The following is a 22,441-nucleotide window of genomic DNA, read 5'->3' as shown; positions in this document are numbered from 1 at the left end:
TCTCACACTGCACGTGCTTCACCACTGATTGGAGCAGGGATTGCGTGGCATATTGAATGGCAAAAAATCATAGTATCGAACCATTTTGCCAAGATGGTTCCTGATTCCCCAGGCTTCCCATGTTAATGTGCATGAGCGTAAGTATGTGACTTTATATCTTTCATATGCTCGAGTATTAGAAGAGTGTGGCTTTTTCAGTAAAATTTTTTGCTAAAGGCGAGTGTAAACCTAAGTGTATGCAGTATATAAATTGCTTCTGGGAATATAAAAGCTCCACATAAATCCTCATCCCTTCTCCGCACCCTATACCCATACTTCAGTGATGACATTTGTGGGCTCCAGCTTGTTTTCTTATATAATATTGTTACATAACTTATCAGTACAGTGTGTGTTCAGCCTCAGATCACTTTGTACTGTACATTGAGGCACACTCTTCTTATCCTTTTTTTTTTTTTTTAATTATATAAAACGTTGCCGAGGCAAAGAAAACACTCGTCTTCTGATCTGGTCTTTCTTGATTTTAGGCACTTTCCTTGAAAGCAATTAAAAGAGATGAGTTTATGTAGTTGTTGAACCAGTTTGTAATCTTTACGGTTTTAAAGCTGTAACAAAAATACTTTAATATCGTACAATTTGGAAAAACCACTTTATATGATTGAGGGAAGTTCAGATTTTAATGGCTATTTTTATTAAATGTGGTTTACCCCTAAACTACATGGGAGGTACAGGATGGTATTTGCATGGATGCGTGAATACAATACAGGTCTCTGGGAACTGGGAAACGTAAAAGGAATCTACCATCAAAATTAAGCATGATAAACCAGTGACACTGTGATAGTGGTAATCTACTTATATTTGTGATTCACTGCCTCCTTCCTTCTAAAATCAACTTTTACAATTATGCAAATGAAGGCTTGACTGCTGTAGCTTCACAGGTTGTTACAGTGTGCAGGAGCACTCCCCAGCCCCCACTGTGTGAGATTACAGCAGGCAGTGCAAATTGCTGAGGCAACATTGACGAGGGCTAGACAGTGTAACAGCTTATGAAGCTACAGCATGAAGTGTTTCTGGTAATTTCTCCCAGAGCCCTTTAATGGCATAATTCTAAACTGGCTTTAGAAGGAAGAAGGCCATGGATAACATATATTAGCAGATTACCACAGTCACAGGGCCTGGATCCATGCGTAAGTGCCGCTGGATTATCATCCTTGATTTTGATGGTATATTTCCTTTAAACATACATGTAGTATGTTCCATACATTTTTTTTTTTTTTATAAAGTTTAATTATGTACAGTCAGGGGCGTTGAATGTAGAAAGATTGTGGCTCCTGTCCCTCTGCTACAGAGAATGGAAACTGTCGAGCAGGAATTAAAACAGGAAAAAACAAGAAAACTGGTAGAAAACCTCTTCGGTTCCAGTCCTACTATTATGTGTGTGCACTTTGCATTGTCACTATCATTTTCAAGACCATTTTAGATGTGCTCCATACAAATGATGGCCATGCCGCCCGGTGGGGTGACCTCCAGTATCCTGGTGTATCATGAAGGTTTAGTAGTAATTCTGGGATGGATTGATGTTGGAGCTAATTAATGACTGGTCTGGTCAGGCTGTCCTCGCCCTCTTTCCACTCATCAGGGTTGTCCTGCTGTGCATGTCCTGTTTTTCGTCATGTTTCCATAGTAATGTTTGTGCCTCCTCATCGCTGTTGTACCTGGAGCTGTGTTTTGCTTCCCCTCCATGAGACGATGATTTAGCTGACATTTGAGCGCTCCTTTGATCGTGTATAATTACTTGCCAGCCCACCCCTTGTGTTATAAAGAGATCACAGACAGTGATGTCATCAGGACAGTAAGACACTGAATGGGAACAATAACAAGTGTTCGGCGTGTACATGATCTGCCAGCTTTGTGCTCTATTTTTGGTATGACTGCCCATGGCTTCAGTAAATAGCAGCTCATGGTGAAATGCATCTTTTCTTGGCATTTGAGTTTGGGAGGTTTTGGATTGTCTTAGTTACACTTTTGTAGGGCATCTCCTTAACATAATGATTTCTTTATCCTTCTGAAATCTGTCTTGTGTATCATTCAGCACAATTCTGTAAAATTTGCTAGTATTGTGCCCTGCCTCCAGTAGTTCCAGTTCCCACATTTTTTTTTATTGTAAGTATTTCAGATCATTAAATTCTAGAGTTGATTTTAGGATTGCTCACATTCTCCACCTACAAAGCCTAAGGCTGGGGCTGGACCTAGACACTTGGTCCTGCAATGCTAAAAATCTCATAGATCTTGCCACAACCTTTGTGTATGGGGGGCGGGGGGTAGTAAAATCCTTTTTACAAAACTGTCCTAAAGCATAAAATTAAATTTACCAATAGTCGCCCGGCTTGGATACCTTTTATCCACCAGGGCTGCAGGGAATGGTTAAAATATAACCTTGATTATATTACTACTTAAGAACAGTACAGTGAAAAGAGTTAAAAATACAGACAGACAGTAGACTGACTTACAGTATTGGGGACTCTATCCCATAAGCAAAGAAATGTTTAGATCTAGGAGGGTTTGATCACTTCCCCCATACAAAAGCGATCATTTGTATAAGGGCATAGGTTGCAGATAGAATTGTCCCTATTTATCCCTATGTTAGAGATAGACCAGGATAGATGAAGGTTCTATCACTCCCTAGGGCAGACTCTGTCACATAGTCCCTAGAGACTCATATCAAGTACGAAACACTGTCTGCTGCTCAATTAAAAATTTAGAAACATCAGCTAAGCCCACCCGACATGTTTCGCCTGAACTGGCGTCATCAGGGTTCAGGGCTGACAACCCTCATCCACCTAGTGCTCATAACCCAAAAGGGTCAAATTGCTTTTTTTCCCCCTAGGGGATTGGATTGTGCTAAAGCATAAAATTAGGCTCCAATTCCATTCTCCAAATGTTAGCATTGGTGGAGGGAGTCAGTTGGGTGTAATAGGAGAAAGAGGAGAATTTGGGAATTCACAAGAAAGTCTATGTAGGACAGTGTTCACACTATCCAAAGAATGCGTAGGCACTACCGGACCTGTGTAAAAAAAAAAAAAATAATAATAGAAAAAACAAGCGGCACTCACCCAAAAACTCTTCATTTATTTACAACTCATAGGACAGGGAGGTGTGACCGAACATAACTCACGACAACGGGCCGTTTCCCGCACTCCTGCGCTTTGACGAATTTGGGAATTTGGGGGACGTTACAATCAGCACTTAAAACCAAAACATTAGACCAATGAGGATGACTCTTCTGTTATAGCGTAATGTTAGGACTACATCTATGGATTCTATTTACAAAATGGTTGTTCAGCTATTCCTCAGAAATCACGGTGTATTACATGGTGCACAGAACCCTTTACGGCCCCAAGTGTCTCCTAATACTAGAAGCAAAGGGTCTTTTTAGGAAACTCCTAACTGTGACAGACGTGGAAATCTGCAGCCACTATTATTTTTCTTGGCTTATTTGTGTTTGTTAATATTTTTTTCATCTTTCTGTATTTTAGGAGGAATTTGGATACAATGCGGACACTCAGAAACTTCTTGCCAAGAATGGAGAAACCCTTCTGGGGGCCATCAACTTTTTTATTTCCAGTGTAAATACGCTAGTTAACAAGACCATTGAAGATACACTTATTACTGTCAAACAGTATGAGACAGCCAGGTAATGAACGCGCCGGCTATGCTGTTTGTATGGAACATTTCCAGGTTTATGTTACTGCTTCAGATGATGAAACGCCAGCATATGTCAGGGAAAGAAAGATTCGGGCATGTTGAATGTCTACATGACTGACCCTTTATACTAAAGGGAGATAAATCTCTGTAATAGGTTTACCCTTCCAAATGACAAGACGTGCGCTCAGCCGTACTGTACAGTTATGTGTGTGCAGGATGGGGGATAGCTGGTAGTGTATTGGCAGCTTTATGCCAAGCCTAATGTACTGTTTGTTTTCCTTTTGTATATTGGTTTATTTGCATGTAATATACGCTGCTGTTTATGGCACTGGTTCTGCTTGTATACTCTATAATTGCAAGTTATGAAATGCTTTATGTGATCAGATAATTATTGTTGAGATACTCTGTAGAAAAGTCTTCAGGACTGCACATGTCTATTCTTGAATCAGTCTGTGCATCTTATGCTTCTACTAATCCACGGATCATGTTGGGTACGATGTGGAAACTTGTTATTTTCATAGTTTTACCGACTTGACAGAAGTATATACTTTAGTGCAGAGAACGGTTTGCATTATTACACACAGGACCTTTCTATTGGTTAAAATGAGCAGCTTTGTGGGAGTAATATTGCTTACAAAGTTTAATAGTAACACTTATGTGTTTAGGGCCCTACGAAGGGAAACAGTCCATGTGATAATTCAGTACAGCACTTAGAGCAGAAGTGGCTGAGCAGTGGGAAAAAGTTCAGTATGAGGCTACATTCACACGAACGTATGGGGGACATATATACGGCCCCCATATACTTCTATCGCCTTGCGGCACCGTATGGGAGCGGTACAAGGCCGCACACGTGCGGCACTGCACCGTACCATTCCGTAGCCCATAGAAAGATAGGACGTGTTCTATCTTTTGATGGAATATGGCGCCTATATGTTCCTATAGAGAAGGGGCATACATCGTGTGAATGTAACCTAAGAAGTAACTTATTTACCATATGTTTTGTGCTCATTCTGCTCTCAGGCGTCCAGTAGGGGTGGTCTTCCCTGCACTAGTTCTCATGTACACCAATGTACTTTTTTTACGTTTGTTGTTTTGTTATTTATTTGCTCTTGCACTGTGGGTTCCTCAGCCCCTTTTATGAGCCTGGTGCCACTGAGAAAAAACCCAGACGTGTGTCCAGCTTTTCCTTCCATAGAAGTCTACGTGAATGTTAAAAATACAGATGCTACACCGGTGTTACCAGCCTTGCGTTCTTTTATGCAGATCTGCAAAAACAGCCAGGATAGGACCTGCTCTATGTTTTTTCTCAGTATGTGAAAATGGGGATGGCGGCAGTATGCGGCTACAGCCTACTACAGGCAGTCCCCAGGTTACGTAAAAGATAGGGTCCATAGGTTTGTTCTTAAGCTGAATTTGTATGCAAGTCGAAACTGTATATTTTATAATTGTAGTTGGACAAATTTTTTTTTTTTTTACTCTAGTGACAATTGGAGTTTCAATTTTTTTTGCTGTAATGGGACCAATGATTATCAATAAACCTTCATTACAGACACTTTACAGCTCATTATTGCAAGCTAGGACTATAGTAAAGCATCCAGAGACTTCACCAGAGGTCACAGTAGGCAGAGGGCTCTGTCTTTAACTACGTGTTGTCTGTAAGTCGGGTGTCCTTAAGTAGGGGACCGCCTGTACGGGCCTCAGCCAGAGGATGTACCAGGTGCATGCTGTTGACGCTACATCACTGCAATATAATTGGAGACCCGTGGTGAGCGAGGTGCCCTGCTGGACTGGAGTGCAAATAGAAGTAACCGCAGGCTATTATGTGTGTTTGTGTATTGTTTTTTAAATAATCAAAAATAAATTTAGAGTCAATAAACATTTATTGAAACAGAACAAAATACAATAAATGGCAGAGATATCCAATATGGAACAGAAGGCGTTTAAACAATGCTCAGTATCATCAACCTGTGTCTTGGGAATGAGAAGTTATAGAAAATGATACACTTCTAAGGTTGACAATCAAGAAGTAAGAATCATTGCATAGAGCAACTCAGATGCAGTGGGTGGGTTTTAGATGAAGATCTGACGCCATTATTCGGGGAACAGCAGTTCAAAAATATAAACAGAATACAACAATAACGGTACAAACGAGGAAGACAGGGGTTGGACACTAAGGGGGGGAGGGGTTAGGTAAGAAAGAGTAGAGCTAAAGAGAATGAATAGTCAAAGAAGATCGGAAAATAAAGAAGCATGTGAAGCTGCCTTATAGCATTGACCCAGATGTAACCCAGGCCGCAAAAGAGGGTGAATCCCTGAAGGTTATCCAAATGGACCAAGTAGCGTAGAATTGCGTGACTTTGCCGTCATCAATAGCCTTCAACTCTTCCATTCTGAAGATATGATTGAGGGCGGCAACCCAGTCCGCTCTGGAGGGGGGAGTAGGAGATCTCCAGCAGCGAGGAATAATCTGGCGAGTAGCTACCAGAAAATGTCTCAGGATATCTTTCTTTATTCTTGAAATTGGTCCCGGGAGAGCCGAGAGCAGAGCCTGCTCTGCTGTCAAGGTGACCAGTGATTTGGCCAGAGTATTGTATAGCTGGTTAATATTCTGCCACAAGGGGGCGATGAGCGGACAGCTCCACCAAATGTGGAGCATCGTGCCCGTGTCATTTCCACATCGCCAGCACTGGTCCGAGATCTGAGGATCAATTTGCCTCAGCTTAACCGGGGTGCGGTACCAATGTGAAAGAATCTTAAAGTTGAGTTCCTGTAATCTGCAAGACGATGAGAGAACATGAGTTAGAGTGAAGACCGTAGTCCATTGCTCTGTGGTAAGTTCTTTACCCAGAGCCGTCTCCCAGGCCCTAGCATAGTATGGTTTTGAATCCCCTGTCTCCTTTGCCAAGAACACTCCATACAGTAATGAGACCGTGTGGGTGAGATGCGTGTCAGTAAGGCATAGTTCCTCAAATGTAGTGAGGGTAGCTGTGAGAGTTGGAACAGGTGCCAGAGAGGAGATGAAATGCCGCAATTGGAAGTATTTGAGCCAGGAACCAGGCATGTGTCCAGCACCTATCTCCACCAAAGGCCGCAGTCCCCCCTCACCCACCACATCCCTAATTCTAGGGAGCGCAGAGTTCAAAAATAAATTTAAAAAAAAATACACATCAGACAATACCTATAAATCTGTTGCATCTTTATTTTTCCATTTACATAGATTGATTTGATGCACTTTATTTGCTTCATAAGTGTTAGGTATTAAATGGGTGTTCCCATTTCAGCTAATTAATGTTACTGTTTGCAAAGTTTTACAATTTTCCAATATACTTTTTGTATCAATTCCTCACGGTTTTCTAGATCTCTGCTTGCTGTTCTTCTATTGAAAGCTTCTATCTTTACTACTAGTGGACAGAATCTGACCATGGTCGCACAGGCTCGTTAGTATCACAGAGTGTAATCAGCGCTGTGTGTTATAACGAGCCGTGCACCTGTGTAACTATGGTCAAACAATAACAGTAACTTGCTGAATGGGAAAACCACTTTTCATGCTGCCACTTAACTCTACATAAATTGTCACTATTTTTCAAAATTGTCGCAACATTTTGTGAAACTTACAAGCCAGAGTTCAGGGGTGCAGGAATTATACATCTTGCACTTCGATGCACTTGATGTAGGTAAGGTTATTATGATGTACACTTTTGTCAGTGATTCTCCTTTTATATGTTCTTTAAGGGGTTGTCTGCCAGAATCCCCCCTTCATGTAGGAGCTGCTACAGGCTGCTGAGATATCAGTCACAGTATCTGACCATTGTAATTCTCTCTACTGTCAGAAAGGAGGTGCTGGGAGGGGGCATGTGTTATGCTAATCTTTTCTGATAAGTAGACATGCCCCTACCTCTGCTCCAGCTCCTCTTTTCTGACAGAAAGGAGGAATATAATGGTCAATTATCTTCCCGGATATATTTACAACCCTGGTGGCTAGAAAGAAAATTCAAAGTGACTCTGAAACTGTGAAACGGCCCCTACAGAATTATATGGTTTTTTTATGATCAAACCGATCCTTGGTGATTTCCCCCGACACTCCCTTTCTGATGCTTCCCAGATTTTTTTGTACTTCCTTTTCAACAGAAATCTGACTGCTCAGCTAATCACTGCTATAGCCTGTGACCAAGCAGATACGCGTGCTGGGCCCAGCGGTACCAGGTAGTGCAGGAACTGAAGTCTGACCTGGGAGGTGTCAGGAAGGGATCACTGGGGGCCAGCAATGCTCACTTTTCAGTCCAGTCCATTCCTATTTAAGCCATTTTCCATTTCCAGACAACCACTCACAATATAGGGCATTCAGTAATCATATGTATCGGTAGCATCGCTAGGTGGAAGCTACGCTCAGATTTGCTGAAAGGCTTATGATTCAGGTGCCATTTTTAGAATCGGCTATAACTTGACTGTGAATCAAATTGCCTAATTTAATCCTACTGTATGGCTGTCAGCCCTTCAGTAATGATGCACTGTCTGCACTGGGTGTGAATCTTAATAGAAGTGTTAAGACTGGGCATGTCCTGGATGAGATATGTTCTGCGTTCACTGGATCCCTGTCAGATTTCAGTGTAAACAGGAAGCAATCATATATTAGTCTACCTTCCATTACAGCAATTATATCTCCTGGATTTGCCTTTTCATCAATCATCCAGATCAGGAATAAGATTGCATGTATAAAATAAAGTAACAGATGTTAACCCCTTTATCACCACTGTGTTCAGGTCAGATTTAGCAGTTATGTCCTGCAGAGTGTGCATGTACTTCTGCAAACTAAGGATGGTGGCACACGTGCCGTCTTGGCTGTGTTTGCAGACCAAGCCGCACCCACCGGGGCGGGGCGCAGCCCCATCGCAACAACGTTTCTATGGTACCGCCTGCGATCGGGAACGAGCCGCTGGTGTTTTGCGTTAAATTAACGCAAAACACCGGCGGCTCGTTCCCGATCGCAGGTGTTACAATAGAAACGCCGATGCGATCGGGCCGCCCCGGTGAGTGCGGCTTGGTCTGCGTTTGCAAACACGGCCAAGACGGCACGTGTGCCACCACCCTATGCTCCTTCTACATTCGACCTTCACCTTACAGGCTGGAGGGGAGAAAACTTCAAACTGCTACATCTTCTGCACATAGAAACACAGTTTTAGTGTCATATTAAAAATAATAATGCTAATATCCCATCTGTATTTCCAGGTTTCATAGGACCAGAGATAAACGCTGTTAAAGTCATGAATGCAGCGCTGTCTATAAAAATCACATTTGTTACTGCAAATTTAATAATGGATATCTCAGGTCCTGTAAAACCTACAAGCTCAATCTAGATATAATATATTATCTGCTTTAATATGGCAACAGAACTGTGGTAAACATTTGATCTTGAGCACTGTCCTAATATCTACACACGTGCTGTCTGCAAGGCATGTTCTGTTAGAAGGGGTTAAAGGGCCACACCAATACATAAAAATATACACAAGTCCACATTTGGTTATGGTAAAGAAATATCAGCCAGCAACCTCCATCCTCATAGTTTCTCACATAATACAAAACTGAGGTTTGTAATTTTGGTGTTGTATTTGCTCTCATGAATACTGTGGTGTTGGTTTTGTGACAGGATTGAGTATGATGCCTACCGCACGGATTTGGAGGAGCTGAACCTGGGGCCGCGGGATGCCACAACACTGCCCAAGATTGAGCAGTCGCAGCAGATGTTTCAGATGCATAAGGAAAAGTATGACAAGATGAGAGGTGACGTCTCTGTCAAACTGAAATTCCTAGAGGAGAACAAGGTAAGAAATGCAATAAAAATAAGATTGAGAGACATACCTGTGTTGTAACACCATCTCCCATTAATATCAGTTTTGCAACAGTGGGAGACAACAGATTGGAGAAGACCATTCTCAATAGAGGACGTAAAGCATACGCATCTGCTTTAGCATTCAAAGAGGACCTGTCAGGGCAATTTGGGACACTAAACCACCCACAGGTTCTTCTGGAGCGATCGTCTAGTGTCCCCAACTGCCCTTTAGAAAGTCCTTTATTAAACATTATTACTTACCTGCTTCCGGTGCTCCCTGCGCAGTCTATCACTGAAGCACTGATACGGGGAGTAAAAGAGATGGCTCTGTTGTGTCTCTAGTTAAGTATAACTGTTGTGTGTGTGCAGATGAAATGACCTAATAAACCACTACCAATTTGTTGACAAGCAGATTAACACCTTCTAGATCCTGTTTCTTTCATGGTCCAGCATGCCTCATCCAGAAAAGCAACATTGCAGAGCAGAGAGTTCGGTGTTTAAGTCAAGCTCTCCCTGCCTCGGTATGCCCCCTTCACTGTTATTGACAGTCCTGTGTCCAGGGAAATAAGGAATTGGCTCTCCTGGAGTCTGGTGCAGGATGTAAGTTACAGCTGTGGGGGTATGCTGTGTTGGGGAGAACTTCTGATTCCGATTTCTCTGCCTCCATCACTTAATTCAACAAGTTTAGATCTCACTTCGAAAAAGTTGAATTTCTGGATAATGCCGCATGCTGGCCCATGAAAGAAACCTGATCTAGGAAGGTTGGCAACATACTGGTAGTGGTTTATTAGGCAATTTCTGCTGACGAGTTCCTTTTAAAGGACATCTACCACCAGGATCAAGGACTGTAAACCAAGCACATTCATATACTGGTGTGCCCCCCTCTGACATGACCTGCCCTTTTAACTTCCTATGTCCTGGGTTTTACAAAAAAAGGCTTTTAAAATTATACAAATAGCCTGAGTGGCTCCAGGCTCTATTAACATCTATGGAACCTGGTGCCCCTTATGCTCATTTTCATAATATTTTAAGCCTTTTTTCTTAAAAAAAACAAGGACATAAGCTTAAAGAGCAGATCTTGCCATATGGGACACACACCAGTATGTCAGTGTGTTTGGTTTACTGTCCTTCATCCTAGTGATATGTCCTTTACAGCATTTGTCTAAACACATGTCTAAACCTTGGCAATTGAGATAACAAGGAGCCTCATCTATTAACCACATTTTTTTTCTCTAACCCAGCATACCAGTTATAATGCTGGGTCCACACAGTGATTTTGTCTGTGCCCTCTTTTGCATGCTTAAATTCCGTACTACACTACAATTAATGTTTAGTGAATAATGTTGCCCAGCATCCTTGAGGGTTGTACAACTTTGGCACCTAAAAGTTGTTTTTTTTTTTTGTTTTTTAAATCTGAAAAGCATGGATACTGCAACCTAATTCACAGTGTGATCACATACACTAATATTTCTTTAGGTGTGAAAGGGTAAAAGCTTAAAGTGAAAATGCAGTCACACTGATAAGTTCGAAATACGCTTTTATTTGTGAAATTCAAAGCAAACAAAAGTGACGTTTCAGTCTGTTATAGACCTTCAGGCATTTATGCTTTTGTACTGTTAGTTGTCACATATAGCAACATCGGGTGTTGTTGTCTCTATAGTGGCGCCCTGACGCCATTCTACTGTGGCCAGGTGCTGCATATCTGACCACGAACAGTATTATTTAAAGAAAACTGTGTCCAAAAAAGATCTATAACTGACTGAAACGTCTAGTCGTTTGTTTGCTGGGAAATAAAAGTGTATATTTAACGTATCAGTGTGGCTGGTTTTACACTTAAAGAGAACCCGTCATGCAAAATAACCCCCCTAAACTAAATATATTTTCATAAACTGCCATTAGAGAGCATTGTCTCTATCCCTTTATTGTCCCTCTACATGCCTGCATACCTAAGCAATGAGGTCCTAAAGCTGTATGCAAATGACCTGTGAAATGTCCAATGAAGCATTAGCATATTCAAGCTGTCCACTCTATTCATGAGTGGGAGGCACAGCCACACCCCCAGTGCATGACTGACAGCCTGTATAATGATGTGAGGCTGTATAATGATGTGAGGCTGTATAATTATGTGCTTGCTGGTGGCCACGCCCCCTGCAGCTTGTGTGTGCATGTGTGTGTATATAGGAGAGATACAGCAGCTCCAGGCAGCCATGTTACAGCAGAACATGTTAGATTCATGTGTAGCTGATGTCTGTGTCTCTCACCTGTATATTAGGAGGATGCAGCACTCACACTAGCCATGCTTTACTATACATTACACACAGACATGAGCAGGGGGAGGAGAGGGGAGGGGGAACAGGAGTGACATCACTGCCTCTGACCATGTGACCAGCCTCATTTACATGATAAAGAATAGATGATTTTACAATGAATAATGTATGAAATAACTAGATAAAGGCTGGGACGGGATCCTTGTGAGCTGCTCCAACAGGTAGTAGTGACAGGACAAGTGACACAGACCTGATGACAGGTGTCCTTTAAGCAGTGGATGGGATTGGGTCCCTTCCAGAGCACCTGAGAACCGTTAATAGTCTCTTAGAATTTCGCTGAATTATTGATAAAGTGTAAAAGGACCATTTTTGGATCCGTGTTAGAAGTCACAACCTAAATGGCTCTGTAGGCTACAGATGGATTAATTAGATCATCCACTGATTTCACTATGCTGGTTGTGTTACTATAAGACCCAAATTCTGATCCGCTATCATTGAAGAATTTTCCTCCATCCTGGTGGTAGATGCCCTTTAGCAAACAAACTTATCTGGGTGGTTGTGGGTAAAAGTGGTTGTGGATCACTGCAACAGTAGTTACAAATTACCACATTATTCCAAAATGTATAAGATGCATACATAGATTCACATACACACGTACACACATGCACACACTGTGTAGATTTGGCGCTCGGTCTTGTTTGTATCTGGTCCTTTGTGTAGCACTGGAAAAAAAATGCAACTCTACACTTTTATTGCATCGTCAATAAGTTGACTGGTCACTTTGGCTAATAAAATTTTTTAATTCATAACTACACATTAATTATGACTGTATAATTGGGAGGGAACAGGTTCAGTACATTGTTCTTCTGAAACCTGATCAACACCCAAGAAATATGTTGCTGATGCAAGAAAGTGCTCGGTAAAGTCACTAGTTAGAGCATGTCCTTATGTACTCCACCAATGACTCTTTGAAAAATCTAGGCAATATATTGCTAACCTAGTAGTGTTTTGTTTGTAATATGGGTACATGCTGTAGTAATACTGACTATGCATACATGGACTTGTACATATCGCAGACACCTCAATCAATAGTTTCAATAAATGGATCCAGAATCCATCAAGGGGTCCAGCTCTTTTTCTAATTTTCATGCTCCTGGAATGTATTGCAGACCATAAATCTTGACAAAATTCCCCTTAATAATAATTAGTCTTTATATTGCCCCATCATATTCCACATCGCTTTACAGGTTATGGGATACATATGAGTACAATAGGAATGAGGGCCATGCACACAAGAGCTTACCGTGTCTTCCCCAACACTCCCCATGTAAGCCGTTGCCAGTACATTGCAGATAGCTGTTTGTACTGTAGCCACATCTTTCTTACATTCAAGGCTTCGGTTGCTTGGCTTGTGGAGTAGACTTCTTCTCAAAACTTGGCACTGGCGTATTTCACAGATATAATGATGGTATATTGAATTTTGACAGTGGCTTCCGTCTGTAGCCAAATACTAATCGATACGAAGGTCATTTGAGAGCTACCAAGTTTTTTCTGCTATACTCGCTCCATGTATTTGCAGAATTTACCAAACCTAGAACTACTGAACTGACTGTGGTCCGGTATATACCACGCATGTACAGCCGGCCTCGATCTTGATGCATGAACCTGTGTTGGAATGTAGACAATTTGTTGGCTTCTTATTCAGCAGATGAATATAGCTGGTATCATTTTTTCTAGAAACACAATGTAGATTAAATCTATCTTCTTGGCTGTCTTCTGCATTCCATTCATGTAAATTATTGTATTTAATATCCAGGTAAAGGCATGGTTCTGTTATGGGGGTAGGTATATATACTGTATGTATGGAGTTAACAATCCATAGCACATTTTTTTCAGCAATCTTAGATCTTCAAAGAGGTTCATTCCTTGTGACACATCCTTGGTGAATGATCCGGTCATGTTCAGCTATTCTGCACAAAGTAATAACACCTGGTTTAAAAAGAGCAAAAAAACCTGAAACATTAGTCATAAATCTCCAGACACATGATAACTTGTGGTGTGTATGGTCCCAGCTGAATATGAAAGCCTGTCACTGGAAATGTATGTATGTATGTCAAGCACTGCTTTGAGCTGAAGGGGGGATGTAATAGCAGGTTTGTCACCTCTTAGTACAAGGTGAAGTCTTCATTTATTTGTGTTCTACTTTTTATACACATAGACTCAGTCGAAAAATATAAAAACATTTCAGAGGCTCAGTAGTGTCCCTCTTTGAGAAAGTGAAGTGGTTTGTTTTGACAAATCACCTCTTAGTTTTTCTGACCTAGTGATTAGATGGTGTGCACCATGCACCTGCATAGGACAAATCACCCCACTATACCCCTAAATTTTTCTTATTTGTCATTTTATTAACACCCACCACAATTGCGTTGGTTTACAGTGCAGTCACGAACAAGAAATCTGAACTGTTAAAGTTCAGAACCGTAACATCATCTGTGACAAATCCAGGTTCTGTTTGGGATTTGACAGCAGTCTGGAATGGGTATAGATACTTAATGGGGTATTCCCATTTCAGTAAATTAATGTTGTTGTTTGCTTAATGAAAAGTTATAGAAATTTCCAATATACCTTCTGTATCAATTCCTAGCGGTTTTCTAGATTTCTGCTTGCTGTCAATCTATAGAAATCTTCTATGTTTATTTCCAGCGTTCAGAAATCTGACCATGGTCACACAGGTGCTCGGCTTGTTATATCACACAGCTCTCTTGTATATTTCAATTATCCCATTTTTGGGGAGTTGGGAAAGTTACTTTTTTTCCCCCCCAAGGGCTCTATACATATACAGGTTACATACAAGAAGGTTCTGTAGGTTTTTTCTTAAGTTGAATATGCAAGTCAGAACTGTATATTTTATAATTGTAATCCCAGCCAGAATTTTTTTGGTCTCTGTGACAATTTGGATTTAAAAAATGTTGGGTTGTCATAAGAACCAGGATTAACAATAAATCTTCATTACAAACACCTTTGATAACTGTTACAGCTGATTATTGTAGCCTAAGGTAAAAGTACAGTAAATTACCAATATCCAGAGGTCTGTTTGTAACTAGGGGTCGGGTGTTCTTAAGTACGGGACCGCCTGTATACATGCACGCACACTTTTTATACCCCCTCCTTTATACACCCATCTTACGAGCTTACTGATCCTAGCCATTAAACTGGACTGTCATTGGTTAGTTAGAACTCTATTGCTGTTATGGTCCGCACAACCTCTGTGCCTGCAGCGTCACCAAGACATAACATTACTGTGGTGTATGGGACCGATCTAATCAGTGTCTGGATGGATAAATGTTGTCAGAAATTCTCTGGTCAGAAAATAACTTGTTTTGAGAGGTCATAGTTTGGATGAATCTTGTTTTACTGTGTCTTTTAGCACGGAGACGTATTAAAAAGATCTCCTACCAGTATTGTCACAACCCTAAGACATTTTCCAAAGGGTCCATAAGCCTGTCCTTGACCACTCTGCAGAACTAATGGTAATGGAGCACTAACAGTGCTCATGGCAGTCCATGTATAAATGAGGCTTTGTGTAATCATTAGTATAACAGCCGGAGCTTTATTACATAGGAGGGATCCGGCTCCTTTCATGTTCACATCAGCCCCCTGTGTAGCCGGCTCATTCCTGCAGGGCAGACCCACCATTCCCTGATCTCCAGATAAGAACACATGTTGTAGGTGCACAAGTATTGTGTTTGCATTCCACTGAATACTTCAAGAACCCAGCAACCTGTTTTCCTTCTTCTAGAGCAGAACACATTTCATTATATAGACGTGTGCTTCATATCACTCGCGAGAAATGGATTGTGTGCCTTGTAGAGCTGTGGGTCTCGTTACACCAACAAAGAAAACAAACCTGGGGGTTACTGGTATATACACTCACACACAAACTCCAATTCTTTTCAATCCATTGGGGCGATTTATCAGAAGGGCCTGAAAGCAAACTGTTTTAGTTGCCCATGGCAACCAATCAGAGCTCAGCTTTAATTTAAAAAAAACTGTTGTGGAAAAATGAACGCTGAACTCTGATTGGTTTCCATGGGCATCCGTCACTTCTGATAAATCTCTCCCATTGACACAAGAGAAGTAGAGTTTGAGTTTATTGGGGAAAATTGTACACGGTTTACCAACCAAGATGATATATGGGTCGGGGTCTGTATGGTATCCTGCGGCACACTTACATACTGATGTTACAGCTGAGGCTTTAAAGTCTATATGAATAGTAATACAAATACAGAACACTTTCCTTTTCTTCCCCCTCTGAAAAAAATTAACCGATGAGCTATTGTTTCCCCAAAATGGCACCATTGAAAATATATATTTTTCCACAATAAATAAGCCCTCATTTGTTGGTCTATTTTATCCCAGAATTTTGTGTCGTGAGGGTGAATTTTTCTAGCGCACCGACTCAATCTTCTGGTGCTCGGGCTAGGCCACGCCCCTTTCAGATGAGTTGTGAAAAGTGGCCGTAAATTGTCTAAAACCTGAAATAAACGTGGCGCACAGCACTTCAGGCGGGAAATGACACCAGATTTCTGGAGGGGACAGGTTTAAGCTTCTCCCCCACTGTCTGATAACATGATGGGGGACCCTGCCCCTATTCCTATAGCTGTACTGTCATTTACGACGACATTTCATGTGGTGTCTCCCAGGTTCCTAGCAACCCTCTCACACTCCTGTATACACATTTGTATCTAGTCTGGAGGTAAACATGAAGTCCACGCCTCATTGGTGGTAATGTCTCTAATCACTTGTGTGCGAGAAGTTCTCATTACTGTATTTACATAGGTGTATGTGGTGGTAGTAACAAAATGCCAAATAATTACTAATGTATTAAGGGATTAACTCCTCTGTGTACATGGGAAAAGCTACATCAAGGAAGCATCTTTATAAACTTCAGTAGTCTGTATGTAAGTCGGTATGTTTTACACAGTGTTTTTCCTACACCTCTAACTTATATATAAATGATTGTGTCCATATTTTGTATTGGTTTTTAAATATGAATTTTTTAGATAAATTCAAATAAACCTTCATATTTGTAGGTCGCTAAGCTTATAGTAGTAGCTGTAGAAGTAACCCAAGTGCACTGGTGGTTTACTCGTAGGGAAAATTCAGGGCACTTTGTCTATGGAGTGGTCAACCCCTTTTAATGAGTGATACAGTTATGACTTTATGACAGATATGACTGTAGAACTTTCACTCTCCCTTTAAAATTTCCCCTGACCTGGGCTATTTGAAATAGAAGTAGAAATAGATTATTTTTACATAAATGTGCATGGAGAAAATGTTTAGTGATGTATAGTAGCGTTGAAATGATTTTGAATCAAAGCTACAATGTGCATTATTGTACATGGGACAAAAGCTGTGGATACGTTAAAATGTCCATTTCAATCAACTTTTAATGGTTAAGGTTGGTGTCTGTTTGCACCGCTTAAGTTTTTGGGATTGAAAACCTATTGCTGCAGCTCCCGTACTGTCTTTCACCTACATAAGAGAAACACAGATGGAATTTGTATTAATGGAGACTAACAATACGATACAATAAATCGATACATACATGAAATTGCCCCTTCATGGGAAAGGAGAAGCCTGCAGAATTTGGATGAAATCGAATACGTATGTAGATTTTGATCCAGATTGGACACGGATTTGGTGTGGACTCAGCACTTGCATATACATACGGTCCCCTACTTAAGAACACCAGACTTACAGATGACCCCTAGTTAAAGATGGACCCCTCTGCCCCTGTGACATCTGGTGAAGCTCTCTGAATGCTTTATTATAGTCCCAGACTCCAATGATCAGCTGTAAGGTGTCTGTAATTAAGCTTTATGGATAACCCCCATTACAACAAAAAAATTTTTGAAACTCCAATTGTCACTGGGGCAAAAGAAGAATTTGGTCAGGAACTACATTTAGAAAATATACATTTCCGACTTGCATACAAATTCAACTTAAGTACAAACCTATGGAACCTATCGTATCTTGTACGTAACCCGGGGACTTCCTGTATCTATGATAGGTTGATCATAGAGTAGCCTGTATTCTTATTTTGATCATGTAGCACAATGTGGATTGCATCTGTATCATATTGTATTTATTACACTTCCTTTCTACAGTTTTCATATATTTTCCTCCCATCTTCCTCTAGTCATGTAACCGTTTTATATATAAAACCGTTTTCTACATTTTGAAAAGTATTTTGGCATTTTTTCCCAGGAAGCATTTTCCCCATTTTTTTCTCCCTTGTTGCCAGAATATCAAGGAATAGACCTTTTAAATAGCTGGTAGTGAGGGGGTGACATCATGTTGCTGGGGTCTTACAAAGGACTGGGCACATATTGGGACAGAACAAAGCATTCTTCTGCTGCTTGATGGCTATTAGTGCTGGGGAACTCTGCTGTTTGGGGCCGCAATGAACCCTCTGAGGAGCTTAGCAGTTAAACATGGATGCCTTAAGCAGTCTAATTAAATTCTGGGAAAGTGTTGTTTGTCCTCTCTATTTGCTAAAAGCTGATTATATAAACGAATTATAAATTATATGTAGACATTAGAGAAAGTTTCCTAATGGAAGACAAAAATATTCCATTTATTTCATGTTAAAAAAAAAAAAGGTTGTTAATATACACTAGGATTAATAAGATCTCTTGTACCTCAGGAACAGATTCCTTTTCATCCACTTGTAGACGGATGTAGTTTGGGAGTCTTTACTCCCTCCTTCGTCATTTATATTTTGTAAATACGGGCCCCTATAGACTGGTATGAGATGGACGTACAGGAACATTGGAGGGATTGGCAGAACTCTCTGTACAGTAAATGATGAGTAAAACAGGGGTACAAGCAGGGGCTCTACATAGTATAATGAATGCTCAGTGAAGGTCTCTAAAAGGTAGCCCAAGTCAGACACATTGTGTGCGTGCGTATCTATGTGTGTATGCATATATTTATTACATACCTCCATACATACATACCTACCTACCTACCTACCTACCTAACCTACATACATACCTACATACATAACCATAATATAGAATGTGTGGATGCGATTTTATTTGGATTTTATAGCATCTTGTTAAAGTTTCTTATAAATTTTGTGCTGGATTTTTTTTTTATGTTGGTGCAGGACATACCATATAAAGGCACATTACCCCACCAACCGTGTCCCTAATAAATGTCCCCCTATATATTTTTCTGGGAAATGGTGAAAACTGAAATGGTTGATGGAAATTACATTGGGATTGGCTGCTCGAAGGACTAAAATAGAATTTTTGCTGTGTGATATGACTTCTAGGCAACAACCTCTCTAAAGTCTGTAATGCTGCGCATATTTACTTGTGTAACTTTTTTTTTTTTTTCTGGGTGAGTGGCTTAAATAGTGTAACACCTCATGTATCTGCTGACGTTATCATGTTTTACATAAAGCCATATACCAATGCAGACATTTTTCTCTCTCCTTCACATATAGGTTAAAGTTCTTCACAATCAGCTCGTCTTGTTCCACAACGCAATCGCTGCCTACTTTGCCGGAAACCAGAAGCAGCTTGAACAAACATTGAAGCAATTCCATGTTAAATTGAAAACCCCAGGAGTGGATGCTCCGTCCTGGCTGGAGGAGCAGTAACTTATCCGGAAGACACATGAAGGCGATCTCTGATCAGGACCAATTTGATGAAAGGGGCTGGGATAAAACAATTATCTTAATGATTTCTATACACAGACCAATGTCAGGTTTTAATATTCGATCAGGTTGTTAAGGTTGAAACCAGACTTTATGTAAATGTCTATTCTGTAACTTTATTTTCATTAGTATAAAATTATGTATTTTTGCACTGTTAGACTTGGGCTACATACATAGATTTTTGTTGTGTGACCTTTGTTAAGAAAATACAGTTTCAAAATCTACACGGGATAACACAACTACACAATCTTCTTTTTGTGGGTGCAATTTGACAGTGGTGCAAATCAACATGAAAGCCACATAAGCAATTATCACTTTCTATGAGGGTTGTTACACATCGCTGAGTTTCGTCCAGCAAACTCTACTTGTGTTGGACAGATCTACTCTCGTAATTCCGGAACAGCTGAACCTGATAGAGCATGTCTGTACAGTTGTTCTGGTGTATTCTTCTTCACAAGGGCCGAGTTTTTTTGCTCCAAAATATTCTCTATGTAAGCATCTGAAAAGAATTAGACGAAAATTATGTTACTTCGCAATATGACTTGTTTGTATCTTCTGCAGAGTCACGCAAAAGTCTGTGTTCAGCCCAAGTCGTAAAAATAGGAGAATCCCAAAATTTGTGCTAGATGGTGGTTAGATGTGAAGGTTCTAAGGCGCTTTTTTTTCATGGGATCTAAATCCAAAACCTATATGGAAAATGTTGTTATAAGAAGGGTAATCCACAGCATATGTCTGAAGCTGAGGTATCGGCCTGCCCCTTGAACCCTTGCGGGGTCGTAGACTTGTACATACAGCTGGGTATTCATTCCATCCCAGGACTGTTTACATTGTAGAGAGATTTACTACATATTGTAAATCTGTTACCAGCCTCTTTTAATGGCTGATAGATCAGGAATCTTATACAAGGGGGCCAAGCTTAAAAACTTAGTCTAGTCTCCTGACTGGGGAGCCATTTGATGTCCTACATGTGAAAATACAGTCATTGCAGCCTATGTAAACCATTTTATACCCATACAAATTGGTTAGTTATGCATAGGCAGATATCTTGTAATAATTGTCAGCTAAACAGGGTCTTTTGTGTCAGACACCAGAAACTCTGCCATTTGTCTATAGTGTCTGGGCTATGTAGCAGCTTCCTTTACTTAAAGGGTTAGTCTAAAGCCTGTTGTACACAAGCAGGTTTGGGATGAAGCACTGAAACAGCACTTGGCTAGTTACTGTATGGTGTAGGAATACACAGTGTCATTCAGATGATCAGGAGATGAGCTACAGTGGCACAAGGTGACTACAGAATGTACTGAGGTGTCTGCTTCAAGCTAATATTGCCCTACCTATCTTGAGCTGGACCATGGATAGACCATTTATGGATAGTCCCTTATAACCCCTTTAAATAAGGATTGGGTAAAATGACTACCATAAGCAAATGCAGTGCGCTCTCTATATAACATGGGGTTTTCCCCCATGACCAGCCCCTTTAACTGCGCACTACATGACATATGAGAAATGCCTTGTTCATCTCCTGCAGCTTTCAGTTTGGCAACAGGAATCCTAATGTAATCTGACCACTCCTTATTTTCATAAGTCAATGTAACTTGCTTTACTAGCCACTTGGGTAGAGGTTATCTATGTGGCTCGCTTTATCCAGTGTAATTATTTATTACAATGCTCCGTGTAGTCGGTAATCCCTTTTTATATACAGGAAATAATTTTTGCTTTGAATGTAGTACGTCTATTACAACCCACTTCACCCTTTACTGATTGCCTTGGTAAACTTGCATCACCCCATAAATTCCAATATATCCGTGTTGACAAAATGAGGTGAAGTATGAACCTTGAGATTACTGTACACCTAAACCTCTACAACAGTGAAGCTGTAAAGTTTTTAAAAGGATCATCGAATATTCCAAGCGTAGATGGTTTCCCCAGCGTTTCAATGAAGCCGGCCCTATAGATGGTTACACAAGGGTACAGTGTATGTTATTGTCAAAGAATGTATATAAAATATGTCCGTTTTGCTATAGAAAGTTCTATCGAGCAAGTAGAGAGTTTATATGGAGAAACACTAATGAACCCATCCTTACAGATGACCCGTATTGGGTGTGGAGGAGGGAAGTCTGTGCCTTATGGCTCTGAATTGCACGCCAGTATCACTCCATAGAAGTTCTGTTCCACTTTTTTTTTTTCTTTCTTGGACCTTGAAGAACCAAATATTTGTGCCTGTGCTGCAAGATGAAGATGTGTCTGGGTAATGGGGATGTTCTATAAAACCCTACTGGCCTTAAATCACTATGATGTGCCTTTTATGATCTATGACCTGGTTGTCTCTCAACTGGACTTTTAGATGATGACTTTTTTCCTGTTACTTTCCTCGTTCGGAGTGAAATGCTCTAAGTGCACTATTTCTGCTTGTTCCCATTGCTAGCCGCAATACCAGGAGGAGCTGGTCACCCGTCTTCTCCTTGAATTAATCCTTTCTTCTTGTCAGACAATGTGTTTTTTATCATGCTGCATTCCTTTTGTGTTTTATTTTTGAGAATATCTTACACAGATTTATTTACAGTATTTACTCTATTAAATATATTGTGTGATTTGTGTATCATATTTTGAATAGTCCTACGATTATTTCCAATGGTTACTAGTATCTATTTACATCATGTATGTGATGGTTTCATTGTCTCATATATTTTCTATTCTTGAATACTGCTCTTGTAATAATAGATAACTATCAATCCTAATTACGGCTCAGCGTGATCTTTATGACCATGGAAATATTGTGCCTACTGTTTTCTTCACCTTCACTATTGTCACGTATTGCAATTACAAACATTTCTAACCTGTAACATGACAGGCATTTTCTCAGTGTATAATGTGTATGGTATATTCATGATAAGCCATCATTTTATAAGCCCCACAGGT

The 22,441-nt window shown here is 40.5% G+C and overlaps 1 protein-coding gene across 4 annotated transcripts in view; it reads left to right on the top strand.

Annotated features, from left to right (window-relative positions):
- The window catches only part of ARFIP1 (ARF interacting protein 1), a 63,802-nt gene extending 41,555 nt beyond the window's left edge, over positions 1-22,247 (top strand). For 3 of the 4 annotated variants that reach the window (XM_072121201.1, XM_072121183.1, XM_072121210.1), the window contains 3 exons: positions 3,534-3,691; positions 9,347-9,521; positions 19,313-22,247. In XM_072121201.1, coding sequence (XP_071977302.1) covers positions 3,534-3,691; positions 9,347-9,521; positions 19,313-19,468 — 489 coding nt within the window. In that variant the 3' untranslated portion in view covers positions 19,469-22,247. The remainder of the gene's footprint in view (positions 1-3,533; positions 3,692-9,346; positions 9,522-19,312) is intronic. The other variant, XM_072121192.1, reaches the window with a different exon arrangement.
- Positions 22,248-22,441: the final 194 nt, after the last annotated feature.

Source organism: Engystomops pustulosus, chromosome 1 (genome assembly GCF_040894005.1).
Source record: "Engystomops pustulosus chromosome 1, aEngPut4.maternal, whole genome shotgun sequence".
NCBI classification, from domain to species: domain Eukaryota; kingdom Metazoa; phylum Chordata; class Amphibia; order Anura; family Leptodactylidae; genus Engystomops; species Engystomops pustulosus.
The sequence above is the reverse complement of the archived record's forward strand: the minus strand, read 5'-3'. Positions and strand labels throughout refer to the sequence as shown.